The sequence below is a fragment of the Halyomorpha halys genome, unplaced genomic scaffold (assembly GCF_000696795.3).
Source record: "Halyomorpha halys isolate HHAL.00 unplaced genomic scaffold, Hhal_1.1 Scaffold107.1, whole genome shotgun sequence".
Classification (NCBI taxonomy): domain Eukaryota; kingdom Metazoa; phylum Arthropoda; class Insecta; order Hemiptera; family Pentatomidae; genus Halyomorpha; species Halyomorpha halys.
Window position 1 is genome coordinate 198,256 of NW_027112128.1, and position 18,434 is coordinate 216,689.

General features: G+C 30.2%; 2 protein-coding genes across 2 annotated transcripts; both read right to left on the reverse strand.

Moving 5' to 3' along the window:
* Positions 1 to 1,607: 1,607 nt before the first annotated feature.
* On the reverse strand, positions 1,608 to 4,448 carry LOC106677741 (larval cuticle protein A3A). The gene is made up of 2 exons (XM_014415832.2): positions 4,347 to 4,448; positions 1,608 to 2,026 (listed from the first exon to the last, which is right to left on the reverse strand). Exons 1-2 carry the CDS (start codon positions 4,356 to 4,358, stop codon positions 1,757 to 1,759), a joined length of 282 nt encoding a protein of 93 aa, XP_014271318.1. The 5' UTR covers positions 4,359 to 4,448; the 3' UTR covers positions 1,608 to 1,756.
* Positions 4,449 to 13,913: 9,465 nt separating this feature from the next.
* Positions 13,914 to 15,605, reverse strand: LOC106677739 (cuticle protein 21). Its single transcript, XM_014415829.2, has 2 exons — positions 15,554 to 15,605; positions 13,914 to 14,316 (listed from the first exon to the last, which is right to left on the reverse strand). Exons 1-2 carry the CDS (start codon positions 15,563 to 15,565, stop codon positions 13,990 to 13,992), a joined length of 339 nt encoding a protein of 112 aa, XP_014271315.1. The 5' UTR covers positions 15,566 to 15,605; the 3' UTR covers positions 13,914 to 13,989.
* Between the last annotated feature and the right edge of the window lie 2,829 nt (positions 15,606 to 18,434).

Here is an 18,434-nt window from a genome sequence, read left to right on the forward strand (position 1 = left end):
GGGGGGGAGGGTGGAGGAGGGGGCGGAGATACCATCTCGGAGATATCTGCATCTTTGGTGGAAAGTTTTATCCAAGTTCTGACGAGTTGGTCGAGGCTTCAAAACTCTGGGCTGAGTCCTGTTCAGGTTCTCATACTGAAGGATCTACAGGTTGTGAGGAATAAACGGCTTGCCAAGATCGCCATGATTTTACTTTATCTTAAACAGTTGTTGCATGCTTCGCTATAAATTTATTTATGCATGATGGGTCCTCAATCCAAACCTTTTAGTTGAATGGCATGGAAGTATAATGACCTAGAATAAATATTAAATTGAGTTAAATAAAGGTTTAAGATGTGTGATATCCCTTAATAGAGCAATGCATACTTTTTTTAAAATGTTTTTTCCTTTAGGGATTTAAACTAAAAAATGCTTCTGTAACAGTGACTAACCATATTCCACTTCTGGTCTGTAATCAACTGCATTTAAATCCCGGCTGTTTGTCTATATTATATTTTTCAAATAATCGTCATTCTCTCTTTCCTTATGTGCAGAAGCTTTTTAACAAAATTAAATGGTAAATACTTTCAAATATTAGTAGTTTAATTATTATTTTATTATATGTATTTGAGATTTAGACTCAGCTGTAAAGTTCTCATGAATGAGGGGAAACGGATTTTTTTTTTCAGGATTGCAGCAGAACCATTCAAAAAGAATGGAATATGCATTAATTTTTATGTTATTTTCTATAGCATACATTTTTTAGGTTAAAATATCACAGCATATGTTAAACCCTAATTTAAAATTGGGATTAATTCTTTTATAGCACATATTTTCTTCTTAATATTTTATTTCAAGGTCTATCTTCCACGAGAATCGCCTTCCTACTCTTATTAATTTAGTTATTCGAGACTTTTAGGATAATTTTGTCCATTATCAAATCTTAAGTTTTTATCTCATAAATTATTAATGTTTACCATAATACATTTCAAATTACACAAAAAAAAAACTGTAACAGCATTTTCTACATACAACTGGATGTAAAGTTAGAGTAGATAACATTATGAGATACATAAATATATGTATATTTTTTTAAATGAATAACTGAATTTTTAATATTAATGTAGTCAAGATTAATAGTTTTTATGAATTAATATTTTAGCATGATAGTTTTAAAATTAAAATTGATGTTTAGTTATGGACAAAATAGTCCGAAGTATAAATAATAGAATGCTGTATAAGTAAAAAAAATGTGTTTATAAAATGTTTTTCTATGGAATATAGTATTAATGGAAATTTTAAAATGTGTTCTAAAAAAAAAATTCAAGTTTTAAGTTAGGTTGTGTGATATTTTGTCTTATCTTAACTTATGCAGTGTTGCCTATAATGGAGGAGAGCATAAAAAATATTTTAAAGTCGCATCCATTCCAGGTCATTAGCGATATGAGGAATCCTGATATAACAATTCCAAAAAAAAAAAAAAATGTTTCCTATCTTTAGACTCATTTATGAGCCTACAATATAATATATTGTACTTATATTTGTGAGTTACTGTTTCATCCGTTATTACAGACAATAAGGTAACAGATAAAGTAGTAATTATCGGGTTAGCACAATAAAACAATGTATTTTTCTTTTAACTAGTCTTATCTTTATTTATAATTATTCATAGAAAAAAACAAAAAAGTAGAAAATTTAGTCTTTTCACAACTTAAGTTGATTATATCACTTCAAGGAGGATTCAGGTAACTAGTGCGACAACGCCTGGACTAGATTTCTATGTTCTGTGGACTTGGGCGTTGAAACCGTTGACTGAGTCAGCAGTGTACTCTACGGTCCTAATGGAACCATCGGCGTCGGTGAGGGAGTAGCTGCCTCGGACGACATCACCTTCCCTGGTCTCGGTCTGGCCGTGGTTGTCTCCGGTCGTTGGATCGTTTGAGGAGTAAGAGAAAGAGTACTGAGGATTGGGGTCGTAGGTGTCACCAGCGACCACTTGAGCTTCGGAATAAGCGACGGCTACAAGAGCCAAGACAGCGAAGAGAGCCTGCAAGAATTAATTATTATTACTATATTAAATATTTTTAAATTAAGTATTTTGCTAAATATTACTGATATCCATTAGTGATTTTTAAATAAGTAGAGACTTATGGTTAATCCTTTAAAGGAAGGGATTAATATTTACCGTGGAACCCAAGTCAATAGTAAACTTAAATAGTACCGATATTTAATAAATTATACATTTTTTATAAAATATGAAAAGAAAAAACAGCGAACAATATTAACTATAATTTTAAATGAAAAATTTTAACTTTTTAATTTACGTTTGGGAGATACAGTAACATCCACAGTATTTCCATTCATAACTATGTAATTTAGATACAAATGAGTAGTAGCTGCCATATCTTTATACCATTAAATAAGTGAACTTTATTTTTGAAAAATATATTTACTTATTTTTTATTCAGAATTTATCAGAATTCCAATCACAAAATTAAAAAACTGGAGATGAAAAAATTATGCATTCAAGACGAAAATAAAGTATTTAGGTGCAGACAATTGATTAAACATAATAATTAATACTCTGTCACTTTTATTTCAAATTAATCAAAGGTATTTTTTCATGATAAATATTAAAATTCAGTAATTCTCATAAAAAATATATATTTTAACGTACTCTCTCATTTTCTACAAAAATTCTTAGTCCCTCAATTGCAGTAGGAAAATTACGTAAAGTTACTTCTTTTCTTTCATTCGGTAGCTAACTCCACTGTGGAGCTGAGTACATTTCCACCAACTTTACAAAAAATACAATTAAAGGTTTACTATTTTAGGAAAATTACAAATTTTCAAATATTTGTTCTAAAAGAGAGAACCTTTGATTGTATTGTATGGGTCTTTAAGATCTCTCATTGAAATTGAAATTATAATAACCATTCCGTTAATAGTTATTAATATAATTAAATAATATTAGTTTTATTAAATCATATAATATTATCATGATTAAAACCATACTACTATTCTACGAAATATCAATTAACACTTGTTAAATTATGGGTTTGTTTACATTAAAATTGAGGAGTGGAGAAAGCTAAGTTGACTTTTAAGCGCTGTCTGTGGATGAAAGCGGTAGAACCGGATTAGGTCTCGTGGATTTTGCAGTTAAATGTTAAATTATCTGCAACCGATTCTGCATGTAATCAAGAACATACATCACATATGCACTATGAGAATTAGTACTTTTCTTAAGGGATCTCTATTATACCAATGTAAAGTATGATTTCTTATTAGGCTTTGCCGTAATTTAGAATTAATCTGACAAATTGTATTCAAGGTAAGAATAATATATTTTATTATAACAATATAATCTATTTTTTCAGAGGAACCATAGTAACTAAGCAATTCACTAAATTTTTTTTTTCTACAGTATAATGATTTTCCTAATATGTTATACGATTTAAAAAAGTAATTCCATTAATAAGAATAACATTTAGGTTCAATTTAATTAAATAATTTTCTTTTATATTTAAAGTAACAAAAATTATCCAGAAAGTCTCAAACCTTCTTTAATAAATCATATTATTTTAGTATCACAGCATCACCTTGATTTTTTTATATAATCTATCAGGCTATTGTGCCTAAATCAATTAACCAAAGTCAAATTAAACCTGTATTAGTCACTATAATAATTAATAATAAATTATATTTCTCACAGTTTTTATATTTAACTCATACAACTTTGTGTTTTATACAATAAAATTCAAAAATTGTGAAAAATATAATTTATCATTACACACAATAGTGACCAATGAAGATTTATTTTGACTTTGTAAAATCGATTTGGGTATTATAGCCTGCAAGGTTTTATAATCAATGTAGAGCTGAGATAATAAAATTAAGATGGTCTTAAATGAAGACCGGATCAGCCGAAATAATATGTTTTATTAAAGAAGGTTGAGACTTCTTGAATAATCTTTGTTATGATTAATTAAATTACCAGTCGCAAAGAAGATAATGAAAATATTTCTAAATTTGATTTTATTTTAATTCTACACAATAAAAATAACTAATATTTTCCCATAAAACTAATGGTTCGAAAAAGTTTTAAAAAAAAAATATTTTGTTCACAAGAAACAAATTATCTGATTTAGACAGTTATTATCATTTAAGTCCTCTTGTTTACAAAAACACATATGATTAACAACGAATAATCAAATATACTAAATAAGTAAAAAATACGTCTCAGAAGTTTAAAAAATACAGCAATGTATTGTAAATGTTTTTGAAAACATACAGTTAAGAGAGTTTATAAACTAAATATGGCAACATTTTTATTTTTTGAAAAATCAAGTCAAGTTCCAACTTACCAGACGAGCCATGTCGAAGAGTGAGTTTGTGTGTTGTGATATAACGACAGGTTGCCAGGAATTATATAGAAAGAGTTCCTCCCCCACCTAACTGATCCCGAAGTGGAAATTCAGGACTTAGGTAACAACAGGGTTTAAAGAACCATCAAACAAACGACCAGATTTCTTTTACATATCCTGGTCACCAAGCGGTAAATCAATACACTGCATGTTCAAGCCGACGAAACTTGTTTTTTAATGCTATAGGTATTTAATAATGTAATAATTTTGAAGACTTTTATTTATTTTTATCTTGATAAAAAAAAGCTGGTAAGATAGCCAAATAATCGAAATATGGCTTAGTATAAATATCTCCAGGATCAGTGCGGGTCTCAGTATACCTTTGGCATCCTCTCGGAGAACAATCATTTATTGAAATTCATATTTTAAAATTTTCTAAAAATAATTTTACAAGTGTATAGTACATCTAAGAGTTTCTTGGCTGTTAAAAAAAAAAAAACATTTAAAAATATATTTTGTACCACCGTTAGTCTGTAATATACTAGATTTTATAGGTATAAAGTCTAAAAGGTATTCATATCGGAAGAATTCAGCTTTTCAACAGTTCTATTTACCTTGGATTTGGGTAACATTGTGAGGAGTTCTGAATTTATTTCTTGAAGGCTTGACATTAGTAAAAAAAAAATTCTGCAAAAATCAACCCCGAAAATTTCTAATCATCAATTTATATGAAAATTCAAATTTAAAGGTTTTGAAAGACCCTAAAACCGAATCATACATGATTCTACCTAAATTAAATTTTCTAGTGTAGGTGTACGAAACTTCTGGTAGTTTTTTTTTTTAATGCTTAAGCTCATTCAATAAAGTACACAATATTTTGGTCTTATAATACAAAAATCAAACCGATTGTCATGCGAATAACGTGTAATACACCCAGAGGAAAGGTATTATGTGATAACATAAACGATTTATAAAAATACGTAAATTTCTTTCTTTCTTGGCTCTTAGGACGCATTGGTAAGAACCAGTCTAATATTTTTCATAGAAAGTTTTCATTGAAATCTGTGAATCCACGTCCGAATTCTCTCCTAGTTAGCAAGTTAAGTTATCCTTTCACTACCAATTATGAAACAACTTATAAATCCCCGCCCAAAAAAAAAAGACTTGCCTTGAAATCGAATTGAATGAGGTCTAAAGGGTAGAAAATACAAAGCATATTTTGGTTCAGAAAATGGGTTTTTGTCCAAGTGGTAGGGGTAAGGCGTCCCAATGTACCTCTGTGGTAGCCCCATGGTTTTCCAAGGTGTCGCAGTGGTAGAAAGAATCTGATCTGATGGCTTAATTGGTACTAATTGCTTATAGTTAATTTTTAATTAACACTTTCGTTAATTGAGGTACGACATGAATTGATAATAATACGTTATTAATTACTAATAAGTAATAAGTAATTATTACACAAACGTTCAAATTATTGCTCAGACAGAAACTCAACGTATAAAATTATTAACTAAAACCCATATGGACTTACGCCTGCCAAATTTATGGACCTGATAAAAAGATACAGAATCAGAAAATACAAACTTTCCAATCACAATTTTTAATACTGGCAACGAACTAACCACTACGTTTCAAACGAGACCTTTCACACTGACCTACGCATTTCGACTGTTACATTCATATGACTTACAAACGCTTTCACAACATATGAACATGAACATTTCAATAAACTTATACGACAGAGGGCAACACATGACATGCCTGACGTAACTCGGCGTAGACTGAAGAGGTGTTGGATGCGGGACCTCCTTGTGTAATAAAATAATTTACTTAACGTCAGGAGGATGCATCACTAGAAGCTATCTACCTCATGCCATGCCTGGATATAACATCTCATTTGCTGATTGTAAAGTACATTTACAGGGGCGGGAGAATACATTTATCACGGGATGTTTTGTATAACTTATGAAATTAGTAAGTAGACAAATTAAAAAAAAACCTACAATTTTATTCGCAATATAGTGTTTAGCAGAGTTTCAATGGGCTAGTTAAGACAAGAAAAAAACTTTGTGTTCTGCAGTTCTATAATTAAGTATTCTACGAACTATTTTTGAATCAAATTTGTATTTCAAAATGACAATTTATTATCTCGTTTATCATTTATCGACCTTAAACCGTATTTGACACTAAAATAATCATAAAACATTGTAAATAATTTTTAAAAAATTAACAATAATCGTTTTCTCATGTTTTATTTAATTTTCAATGGAATAAAAAAAAAGTGTTTTCTTTATTTTTTATTGAGTTCTAAAGAAGAGGTGAATAAAATTTTTTTTTTTTTTTTTTTTTTTTTTTTTTTTTTTTTATTTTATTTATTTGTTGATATTTACAACTGTATAAAAAAATACAACCAGTAAATTTGATCATAATGACATATGATATGATACACGATGTAGAGAAACTACCCAGTAGTAGAACTCTAAAACAGTTTACAATATAAGGTCACGAGGCCATCTTCTTTTCAGGCGCCTTGGAGGATTGCCAGGAATGGAAGAGGAAGCAAGGTTAGACACGAGTGGGTTTGGGTGGTTAGGGAGTTTATTATGGAAGGAATAATATCGGGTTCGGGCTAGATCGGTTACATAAGGAACATTTAGGTCTTTATGAATGAGTTTATTTGTGACGTAATAAGGAGCATCAACGATTTTACGTAGGATTTTGGATTGTAACGATTGGATGCGGGAAGAATTTGATGGTTTGGTGGAGCCCCAGAGCTCAATTCCATATGTCCAAATTGGTCTGATTATTGAAGTGTATACTAATTTTTTGTAATGAATGGGAAGTTTAGAGCGTTTGTCAAGTAAGTGTTGTAGCAATCGGAATCTACGAGCAGTTTCTTGTCGTTTCAGTCTTGTGTGTGGAATAAAAAAAATGAAAAGAAAAGTTGTCAAACGTACATTAATATATATTCTATAGAAATTTACATTCCATTTCATTAATAATAATACTTTACGTGAGGAAGATGCACCACTGGGTGCTATATCCCTCATATCATGTCCCAGGATAGAAAATCTCATTTTATGGTTGTAAACACATTTGCGAGTGCAAATAAAAAAAAAAAATGTAAATATAACAAAAACGTAATTAATCAAACTCATTTAATAAGATAAACAATATTTTGTTCTGATCATTCACAACAAATAAATCGATAGGCAAATAATAACCATTTAATACATGCAGAGCGATAAATTCCTTAAAATATGTAAACTTTTTTTTTCTTGCACAAGTGTTTAATATTTTTTAACGTATTATCACTAAATAAGTTCCGTTTAAATCAGTGACCACACGCGCTACCTCCCCTTGTAAGTGTTTCTGTAGGATGTAGTGGACATGTTCGTGATGAATGTGATCCTAGAACATTATTTCTATAATGTTTGTTATTAATGCTCTTCTTAAATTGATATTTCTAAGTTTAAAGTAGCACGATCGTGACATTGAAGGAACTTTTTTTTCGGTAAAGACTAACTGAAGTTTTAATTCTAAGGAAAAAATTAAGGCTCTATAAAACAAGAGAGAAATCTTTGAAGCTCGATTTTATTGAAAGTAAGTTGGACCTTTATTAAAAGTAGTAAACTTTCTTCATTATAACTTCTTAAAAATATTGAAATATAATTTAATTAAACTTCTTCCGGATAAAATCACAATTAATTCAACTGATTTTTCTTTCGAATAAAAAAATAAATATATGTCTCAGTTATAAATATCGTTCATTTCATAAGATAAAATGGCTTTTTTAAACAATCATCTACATGTTTTTTCTTTATTTTTTTTTCTAAATCGCTAAAATTACAGATTATACGGATAAACAACCACCAATATAGCAATTTGAACAAATATTTTAATCGTAATAAGAATAGTTTCGTATAGTTCGTATGTTTGGTTTGAACGTGTCATAGGGTGAGATTTTCAGATAATATATCGTAAAACCATTTCTAATTTTATTATTATTTGTAGATTACTGTTGTACTAATTTTTTTCTTAATATTTACATAATAGACTATGTGAACTTGAAGGAGATGTTCATTGTTGTGATCATGTAGAAATAAAAAATAGTTTACAATTTTTTATGAATTTCCAACGTTTCGACTCACACTTTAGGTCTTCATCAGCGTTGATGCATTGATTGGAATGGTAAATCAAGGGACTTGCTTCATGAAAGCGGTCCCGAGAAATGAATCTTAACAGTCCTACCTTGGTTAGTGTGCCGCGGTACACTAACTCAAGTAGCCGGACTAGTAGGCACACTTGCTGGACTTTTTATTAATGGATTTTTTGTTCCACTTTTTATTTTTTTTTAATATTAAACTTACATAATAATTATAGGCATCCATGATTTACAAGACTTCGTAATCTTTAACCTGGGAGCAAGACATGTTTATTTTATTGTATCAGCTAGTCAGTAGGTGGTCATGGTACTGTTCCTGTCAACAATGAACTCGGAAGGTAGTGTCTTGAGTTTCCTAGTGTCACCCTTTTTTTTATAAAACCACATCCGCACAATCCTTACCCGTACATCCGTTAATCACCCAGGTTTTAAATAACGCTAACTTCTTATATAATGCCTAAAAAATAATACTTTCTTATGTATGGAATACTTCTTGTGATTGTATGAGTGACTAACATCAAAAGAATGGAGCAACAGAGGCCCACTAATATGGACAAGGACGCTTTGAATCCTACTAAATCAGCGAAAGTACAGATGGAACAAAATTCTTTTGATAAATATCTCAGTATTAATTTTCTCATATACAGACATTTTCCTTCAGCCTATTTTCATACATAATATACTACGTAATGTAGGCAAAAATTTAAGTTTTCATTCAATGAACTGTGACAGGGTGTTCAAAAATAAAATTACGTCTCAAAATTATTAAGAGTTTTAAAAATGAAATAAACAGGACTTTCGCTTATCCGGATTATCCGATAATCCGAAAAACCCCTTTATAAAAAAAAATTGAAGATTTGAATTAATGTATGTACTACATACAGCGTGTTACAGGATAAAGTCGACAAACTCCGGGGGGTGACTCTACACCTTAAGTACTATAAAAACGTCCTGACCCCTTGTCCGCTGTCCGATTCCCAACCATAAAGGTAGAATCTTGATTTTTTTTTTCTCACTAACACGAATTTCCTCCATAAAAATAGCCATATATCGTAAATTATAGGTTTTAGAAATTGAACCAATGGTTTTTTTCTACAGAAAAATTGAAGCATCCGTGAGAAAGGTGGGATTCATGCTTGACTTTAAAAAAATAAACTTATTTTTAATGTGGTTACAATGATTAGCATTTTAAAAAAATAGAAATGCCACAGTTTGAATGATAATATATTATCTTACCAAAATAAAAATTTGGCACTAAGTTTATCCATATACCTGTAAAACATTAGATCTCAGACTTTGGACACAGATGCATCTATAATTTCGGCATTCGTTCCTATCACCTTTCTTGTATATGAACGTAAGAAATAATGTCTTAAAATCTTGCGGTAGCTCTTGCTCTTGCTATATGCAGTTTATTAGCTTTGTTAGAGTCTTTAATAATCTTGTTTCTCCTGCCCTCAACAGCTCTACCGAAATACCTGCAGGTCCCGCAGATTTTCCACATTTGGCATTTCTGCCAAACGAACAAGAACTTCATCCTCTTGTACAGTAATCTTTCCTTGTGCATGCTCCTCAGGTTGATATATACCAGACCATTCTGGCGTTGTTTCAGTGAGATAATTTTTGAAATAGTTAACCCAGGTCTTCTCACTTAATTAAGGAATTAACCTTCACTTGTTTTCTGAGAGCTTTATGTATCCTCCATGATTTGTGAATCTTATTGTAACAGGGTATTATCAATACTACTACAACAGGCGTCCCATAATTGGTTCTTGCATTCTGCAATAGCGCGCTTTACCTGTGCATTTAAGCTTCTATCTTCTTGGATTCTGCTACATTGCCATTTATTGAAGGGAACCTTTATGAATAATATGATAGGAAATTAAATTAATTTTTTATGAACAGCTTTCTGAAGTGATTCCTCTGAATTCCTAAGAAAAATAAAGAGGATGCATTAGATCGTCTTACCAATTAAACCGTTTAATTAATTAATAACCTCAGGAATTACTTTTTCTGGCACTATATCAGGGACTATTTGATTAGCAATTGCTATGTTTCGACGAAATTACAACTCGAGTCAAGGGGATTTTACGTTTAGAAAAATTAACTGGGATAGAGATGTAGATATTGGTATGATGTTATAGATGGAATTCTGAGAATATTGGAAACGGTATCATGCATATAAGTTTCTAGAAATTTCTAATTATGAGAGATAGTTGACCGTGGATGATAAATGAGGAGAAGATGGTTGGGGGTGCGGTATGAAACACAAATAAGTATGATCAACTTATTTTAATGTGCCGACGTTTCGGCTAGAGTTTCTAGCCTTCTTCAGGGCTAAAAACAAAACAAGATAACAACCACAGTAAGTATAGAAAAATAAGAAAGTATAAACAAAATAATTTTACACATACAATGAATAGTTTTACAAAATAGAATTAATAAAATGAAGTGATGAGAGAAGCGGGAAATAAAATGTAGACATAGGTAATTGAAAAAGCGGGTACAATAACTTACTTAAGGAAATGAAATAAAATTAAAGTTATATAATGCAAAGAAGTATAAACATATTAGTTATTATTAATTTAAAATTTAAATATGAAAAGAAAATGAAAATTGAGAGGAAGAAAATATATGTAACAATAATAGATGATAAAGAGGCAAATTATAAGTATAGTGTACAAAACTTATAACGCGGGCAAGGAAAATGGATAAAAGTGGAGAAAATAAGAGGAAAGAGTAAAATAAGATAAAAGTAAAATAAGGGGAAAGAGAAAAATAAAGAAAGGGGAAAGAAAACAAAAAAGAAGAATGAAAACCAACCTGTTCGCTGAAAGGTTGAGCGCCTAATGGCGCTAATGGCGAAATTCTAGGAATTTCGTTTAATAATTCAGCTAACAGTAGGAAATTGATCTATTTTTAGGAAGGATTTTGCTAGGATAAATCTGTTGTCAGTCGAATATTTGTTTCGGTCTCTTAAATATATGATCTACGCCTTCATTAAAAGTGTATTCATTGTGCCCGGAATAGATAGAATATATATTCACTTTTATTGGAAGTATAGCACATCATTGCAAGCTAAAACGTTATTTGGCCTTTGGCTTTACACATCCATCCGAGGGAATATTACCTTCAGGCTTTAGTTACAAATATTTACTGAAAGATAATACTTACACTGCATACTTCCTATATAGCACTAGTTCTTAGTATTTAAATAATAATAAAAACGACTAAGATACTTGACATGGGCCCATTACTTTCAGGAATACTGTGAATTATGAGAACTTATGTACTAATTTTATTTTATGAGAACATTTCAGCTATTTTATTTCTATCTAAAATTTTATGAAATTTTAAATTTTAAATGTTAAAAATGTTATTTTAAATTTAAAGAATTGATTTAATTTAATCCTTATGTGAAACAGACGGGGCTTACATTAAATAAGGCGCTAAAGTTCCTTTACTCTCTATTTCACAGTCGATCTGCCATAAAATTGAAACAGCTACTACACACATATACCTACACTTGGTAGCTACCCCCCGTAGCTCAGGGAGTTGAGGCACAGGTCTTTGCAACCTAGGAACTGCAACGGCTTGTGGAGTCGACTATTATTTATATTTTCATTCATTCATTCATTAAAACCTGACCCGATACCATGGTTTTATAATAGGGTGGAAACCTGTAAATAACATCCTCCTTAAATCCACGGTTCGATAAAAAACAAAACAAAAAAAAACGAATATTTAATTAAAAACACTACGTCAGATTATACATACATATATATTGTACAAGATCACATTAAGACTTCGAACATGACATTTTATGTCAAAATCTACCACCACACCAATAGACTAGTACCTATGGCCAATATATGGCTACCTATGGCTATATTATTAAGTGTTTTGTATTATTTAAGATATGATACGTTAAGTAATTCATCCATGTATTCAAAATAATATAAATATACACATTTATATTATTACAATGTACGAATATAAGTGATATATTGGTTTTATTGAAAACTGCTTCTTTACACTGTGTATCTATTCGATTGTAACTGAGTTCGTCCGAAACGTCTAGACATAATTTTAACACAATATTTTGTTTTATGATAGCATATTTCATCAATAATCTCAGTTCATATCACCTCATACCTGCTCTTCTGTTAGAAAAAAATTATCTATTTATATAGGACCATTGTTCTACACTTTAAAGATTGCAACCTAGTGTACTATTGCTAGGTACTACTATGTTTTGATATGACTATTAGGTTTGTATCAAGTTGCATCCAAAAAGTTATAACTTAAGATTATCATGTATACTTTTAGCATGACCGTAAAGAGAGTTAAGTTTGTTAATATTGGTCAAACCAATATAAATATATATAAATGTTGTGACTATTTTAAAACTTGGTGTGATCTGATAAATCTTAATACTTTTTTTTTACCATAAATTCTGTTTATTTATGTCATTGAAATTCATAGCTTCAAATAAAATTATGAGCTAAACAAAATTTTGTTCTATATATAAATTTTACCACCTTATCAAAATGCAGTTTGATGATTCAAACAACAGAAACTTGGGTCTCAAAAACACTCATGAACAACGCTCACCTCAGTTGTTTGCCAATTCAGGACAGAAAACAAAACATATATACGAAAAAGAAATATATACAGGCAAAATTCATCACATCTAACATTAACAGTCTCTACAAGGGTTAATAAACTAGATCTAGTAAATCATCCCAAGATATCCAAGCACATACTCAAATAAAGGGAGGCAATATATCCTAATCTATTCCGTCAGGGAGATGCCATGATCCTAAATTCCTTCATAGCAAAATTGAAGCCCAAAAGGCCTGGCACACAAAAGGAAGGTTTGCGTTAAGGTTAATAGGAAAGTTCGCCATTGAAATCTTGACTAAAGACAACCAGTGATTGGCTCGTACTCTTCCACAACTCATCTGCAACCTCCTAGCAGGCCTTTATGGATTCGCCTTTTCAATCACTTTACTCCCTCCATTACAATCCTTCATCGAAGTACTTGGTAATAGTTAATGTTACCATCTTTTTTTCCTAGTACCTGTATGTTTATATGTCTTTAGTAATTTTTAGTCTATAGTTGATATGTCTTTGTAGACTTTTAATATGAGATGTCATATATGATTTTGTTTGTTCTGCCCTTCTGTCGCTGGGAATAATGTCAAAACTTTTACTACTTTGCCGTTTTATCAAATGTTTTGGAGATTTTATTTATGTTTCTAGCACGAATTTTGTTCTTGGATTACTTTTGTTATCTTATCAGTTGTGTATACAAAAGCATTAGATTATGTTTGCACTTTTTAATTTACACATCGTGTTGAATATGTGGATGAGGATTGCTTATTACTATGATTGATTGAAAATTATAGTTTTAACGAGATTTTATTAATTAACAACTGTACACATAATTATCACTTTGCGGGGGCTTTTGTAAAATATTTAAAGATGGGCAACGACTGGAGCGGCATGAGCAGCGGGAGCATCCTTGTGGACGTATGCGTTGAATCCGTTGACTGGGTCAGCGGTGTAGTCGACAATCCTCACGGAACCGTCGGGTTCGGCGACGGAGTAGCTACCCTGGACGACGTCTCCGTCACGGGATTCGGTCTGTCCCTTGGAGTCTCCGGTAAGAGCATCATTGACGGAGTAGGAGAAGGAGTAGGATGGATGTGGGTCGTACTCGTCAGCCACTGCTACTGGAGCGTGAGCGACCAGCTGGGGGGCAGCACTGCATGCAGCCACCAGAGCAAGGGTGAGGAAAGCAACCTGCACAATAAGAATTTCCTTATTAAAATATGTTTAAAAAATACAAAATCTTGTATAAGTTTCTTATTTTATTAATTCAGAATACCTATTATCTGTCAATAGCTCAAAATGTATAATATTTGTAAATAATTTAAGATGAGAAGTGCTTTCATTATGTGGTGTCTATAAAAGAAGAAATCAACAAAGATAATATCATCCTATTGTTGTTATTTTTATTTGAATAGTCACTGGTAATGATTAATTTAACTTCTTGAGACTATATCACAGATGTTTGAGGTTCTCAAAATTTTTTTCCAGGCTATTCTGCCCAGGTCATTAATTACAAGTCAAAATCACCCTATTTTTTCAAAACTTCATTAATTTTTAAAACTTTTAATCTTGTAATTAATGACCTGGGCAGAATAGCCTGCGAAACATTTTTAAATTTTGATGTGAGGTGATTATTTATATTTAAGATTGTCCTTGAGAATGGTCGAATTGGCCTAAACGTTGGATTATTGATATAGTAAAGAACGTTAAAACTTAACAAGGATACCATTTGATTTAATAAATAAATAAATTAAGATTTGTTTTGTTTAAATATGCCGTCTTCCATAATTAATTAAATATTTTTTAACCATTTTCGATTATAAAGTGATATAATATTAAATTTTTGCTTAAAAATTCATTAAATAATTTCTCTATTCATTTAAAAACTCTTCAAACTGCTCTTTTCATTACCCGTTGCAATCAGCTAAAATATTGGTTGAACCGGAGGAAGTTTTGTTTAAGAACTTAATATGCGTAATGTACACACATATATGTACGACTTTTTCTACGAGAGAACTATTGTGTCACCACTGATAAAGCCGGAAGGATAGTTTTTAGAAAGCATGGACACAAACGTGCTATAATGGAAGTGCCCTTTAGTCACTCTTAATATCCTAAAGCTATCCTCATTAAATCAGTAAGCGCAGACTAATGCGATATATTTATTTAATTTGACTAATAAATAATACTTAAGACTTTAAATTTTCATATTGATTGTTAAAATTTTTCGTTATTCTTTTTACTTTAAATTTTATGAATCCTTAATTACTGATCGAAAAAAAAATACTTTGTTGATTTTGTAATACATACCAATCTATGCTCCATGTAAAAAAATATCAAAATTTCCATATTTCAAGAAAGATTCTAGTCTGTTAGAATCATATTTACAGCAATACGAATAAAATTATAATTAATTATGCATAATTACCAGGTGAGCCATGTCGATCTGTAGTTGTAAGATGAACTGACGAAGATGCTCCAGTTGCTTACAAATATATACGACCGTCCCCCACCTGATCCAAATCCAACTTTTGCAATAAGGTCGTCTGCTTTTACATTTCTGAATATCTGATTGGGATGATAACAATACTTCCATCAGTTCCCGTACATTTAAAGAATAGCTCGCATATAGAGAAGTTAGTAATAATCGATTTATAATTGTCGATATAATAAATAGGTATCGAGGAGTATATGCGATGACTGATAAGAAGATTAATGCAATGAGTCTTGTGACATTTAAATATCTCCCAGATGAGATAGACCTCTAGAATAACCTTGCACAAAATGTAGGTTCCTCTTCAAAACTTAAATTTTTCCGACTAAGTAGACTTGATAGTGTCTAGATTATCTCTATTCGCAAGTAACCGTAATCATTATTACGAAAAAATAGTATGTTATAATTTTACAGCGGGCTTTTAATGGAACTAATTCAGTTTTCTGTACAGAGTTGGCAAAACATCTGTTGCGCCAGTAATGGGGTTTAGTAATTGATGGTTATCATTTAATTCCGATGAGTAATTATTATCGAACATCGAACTACAGATTGCGAGATGTTTAAAAAAAGTTTCCTCAAGAAATTTCAATTTTAAAGCTAATGATTTTTAAAAAATACAGAAAAGTACAATGTTTCACAGAAATGGAACTTCAGAGAAGTTAAGCTTAAGTTTTTGGTTTCATGAAAATTAATTTTTTAAAAAAAACAGAATCGAAGTAAGAAACCTCATTTCAAATGCAAAAAACAAAGACAAATTATATTATATTTCTATCCACCGGATAACGCGACATCACATTGTACTCTCACGCATATGCAATTCATAAAATAGACATATCTGCAATTAATTCTGACCGTTATTTAAACTTGCAAATTATCCCTTTAATTACACTGGATAATCGAGGTTTTCCTGCATAAAAATTACAATGAAGTATCATAAACTTATGGTACCTATTTACATTTTCTGCCCTCAAAATTTTAGTTTACTCAAGAATAATAATAACCGTATTCGAACCATAATAATATATACTTTCTAAGCTAAAGAATAAGAGAAGAGCAATAAATATTAAATCGTAACAAAAGGAAAAAAAAAATTAAATTATGATCTTATAAAAAAAACTAAATCGTTTAAATAAATACTTATTATTAATTATACATTTATAAATTAAATAACAACAGAATAATAAAAAAATATTAAGAAAATGAAATTTAACTAAAAATAAAATAAATTCACAATTATTTACAATATTAACATTCAGCATAGGGAACTCAGAACGAAAATTTACACCCCGTGCAGAAGGCTAAGTAGAACTCCAGATCCTAGAACTTCTCCCTCAGCCGCGTCACTCGTATTGAAAGCCATTGGAGACTGAGTGAGAGCAATAGATTTATAATTTAAGAAAACTTAAAGATTTTCCCTGGAAAAAATAACGTGCTTAGAAAATAGTATTAATTTTATTTACATTGCTGAACAGTTTCCAAAAAAGTTTATTCCTTAAAGCTAAAAATAACATCAATTCCATTGTGAACGATTATCAGAGCTTCGAAGAGGAAGTATTAATTTCTTGATGAAAAGACAGGTTGATGGAAGAAATAATCTTGTTAAATATCTCCTGTAGATTTTCCGACTTGTTGTTTTCCAAAAGTTTCTCAGGCCTTCCTTATAACTTGTTCCAGACCAATTCATTGTTTGTTCTAATTAGTTTTTATAAATTCTTCTTTCATATCGTCACTTAAGCACTGATGATTCGTAACTAAAACGAAAATTTACAATACAATAGTAAAACTTCAACAAATTATGTATAAATTAAACGTATAATTTTAAAACATTGAAATTTTATTCTACTAAACGATAGTTGAAATAAGTCAGAGACATTGTGTTGCTGAATACATTAATACTTTTTTCCGCCTTTAAATATTTATTTAAGAAGTCAAAAATTAAGGAATATTTTTTTTATTTTTTAAATGGTATAAAGATTTTGTTTACGGTTTTTATTCAAATCTTGTCTGTTTATAATATTAAGCTTGATCATATTTACTTATATAATTAAAACAGTTTTCCTTGGCTCAATACAAAAATATTGTATACCTATCTCTGCGAAACCCGTCAAATTGACGGACTAGCTCATTTAATAAACAATCCTAATTTGTTAGTTTCGTTCCTAAAACCATTCTTCCAATAATAAATACAAAAATGAAATAAAAGTCTTCACTAAGAAACTTCTAATTCGTCATCTCAATCAAACCTCGATATAGTAAACGAAAGCAAATTTAGTGTTCTGAGAATTATATTTTATTTTCATCTTCGAAGAAATCCTTTATATTCGTCCAAGAAGCAAGACACGATCTTAAGTAAATATTGCTTCAGTGACAGTGTAAGGACGTTTTTCAAAGCCAGTGTGAAAAAGTTTCAATTATTGTAGAGTTTCTCAGTCTCCGCTCATTGTTAGTATTTACAATAGGGTAATTAAATTTGGGAATAGTATTTTTTTATTTTGACCAACTCCTCTTTTCTATAAATCATGAGTAAATTCAGTAAATATTGAAAAATAATTGTCTACATCAATAAAGATTGCTATGAGAATATCTCGAAATATCAATTTAAAATCTGGCCAAAGTCAAGCTGATGATAGTTATTATATTATACTTATTATTATGATAATTTAAAAAAATACTTATTGATAATTTATTTAAACTTGAAGTCTACTATTTTTCAATTCAGAATTAGTTTAAATAACTCGATTTTTAAAAGAAAATACTTATTTTCGTTTACCCCGGTTGCTGGTAAAATAGGTATATAAGAAACGTAAACCTAGAT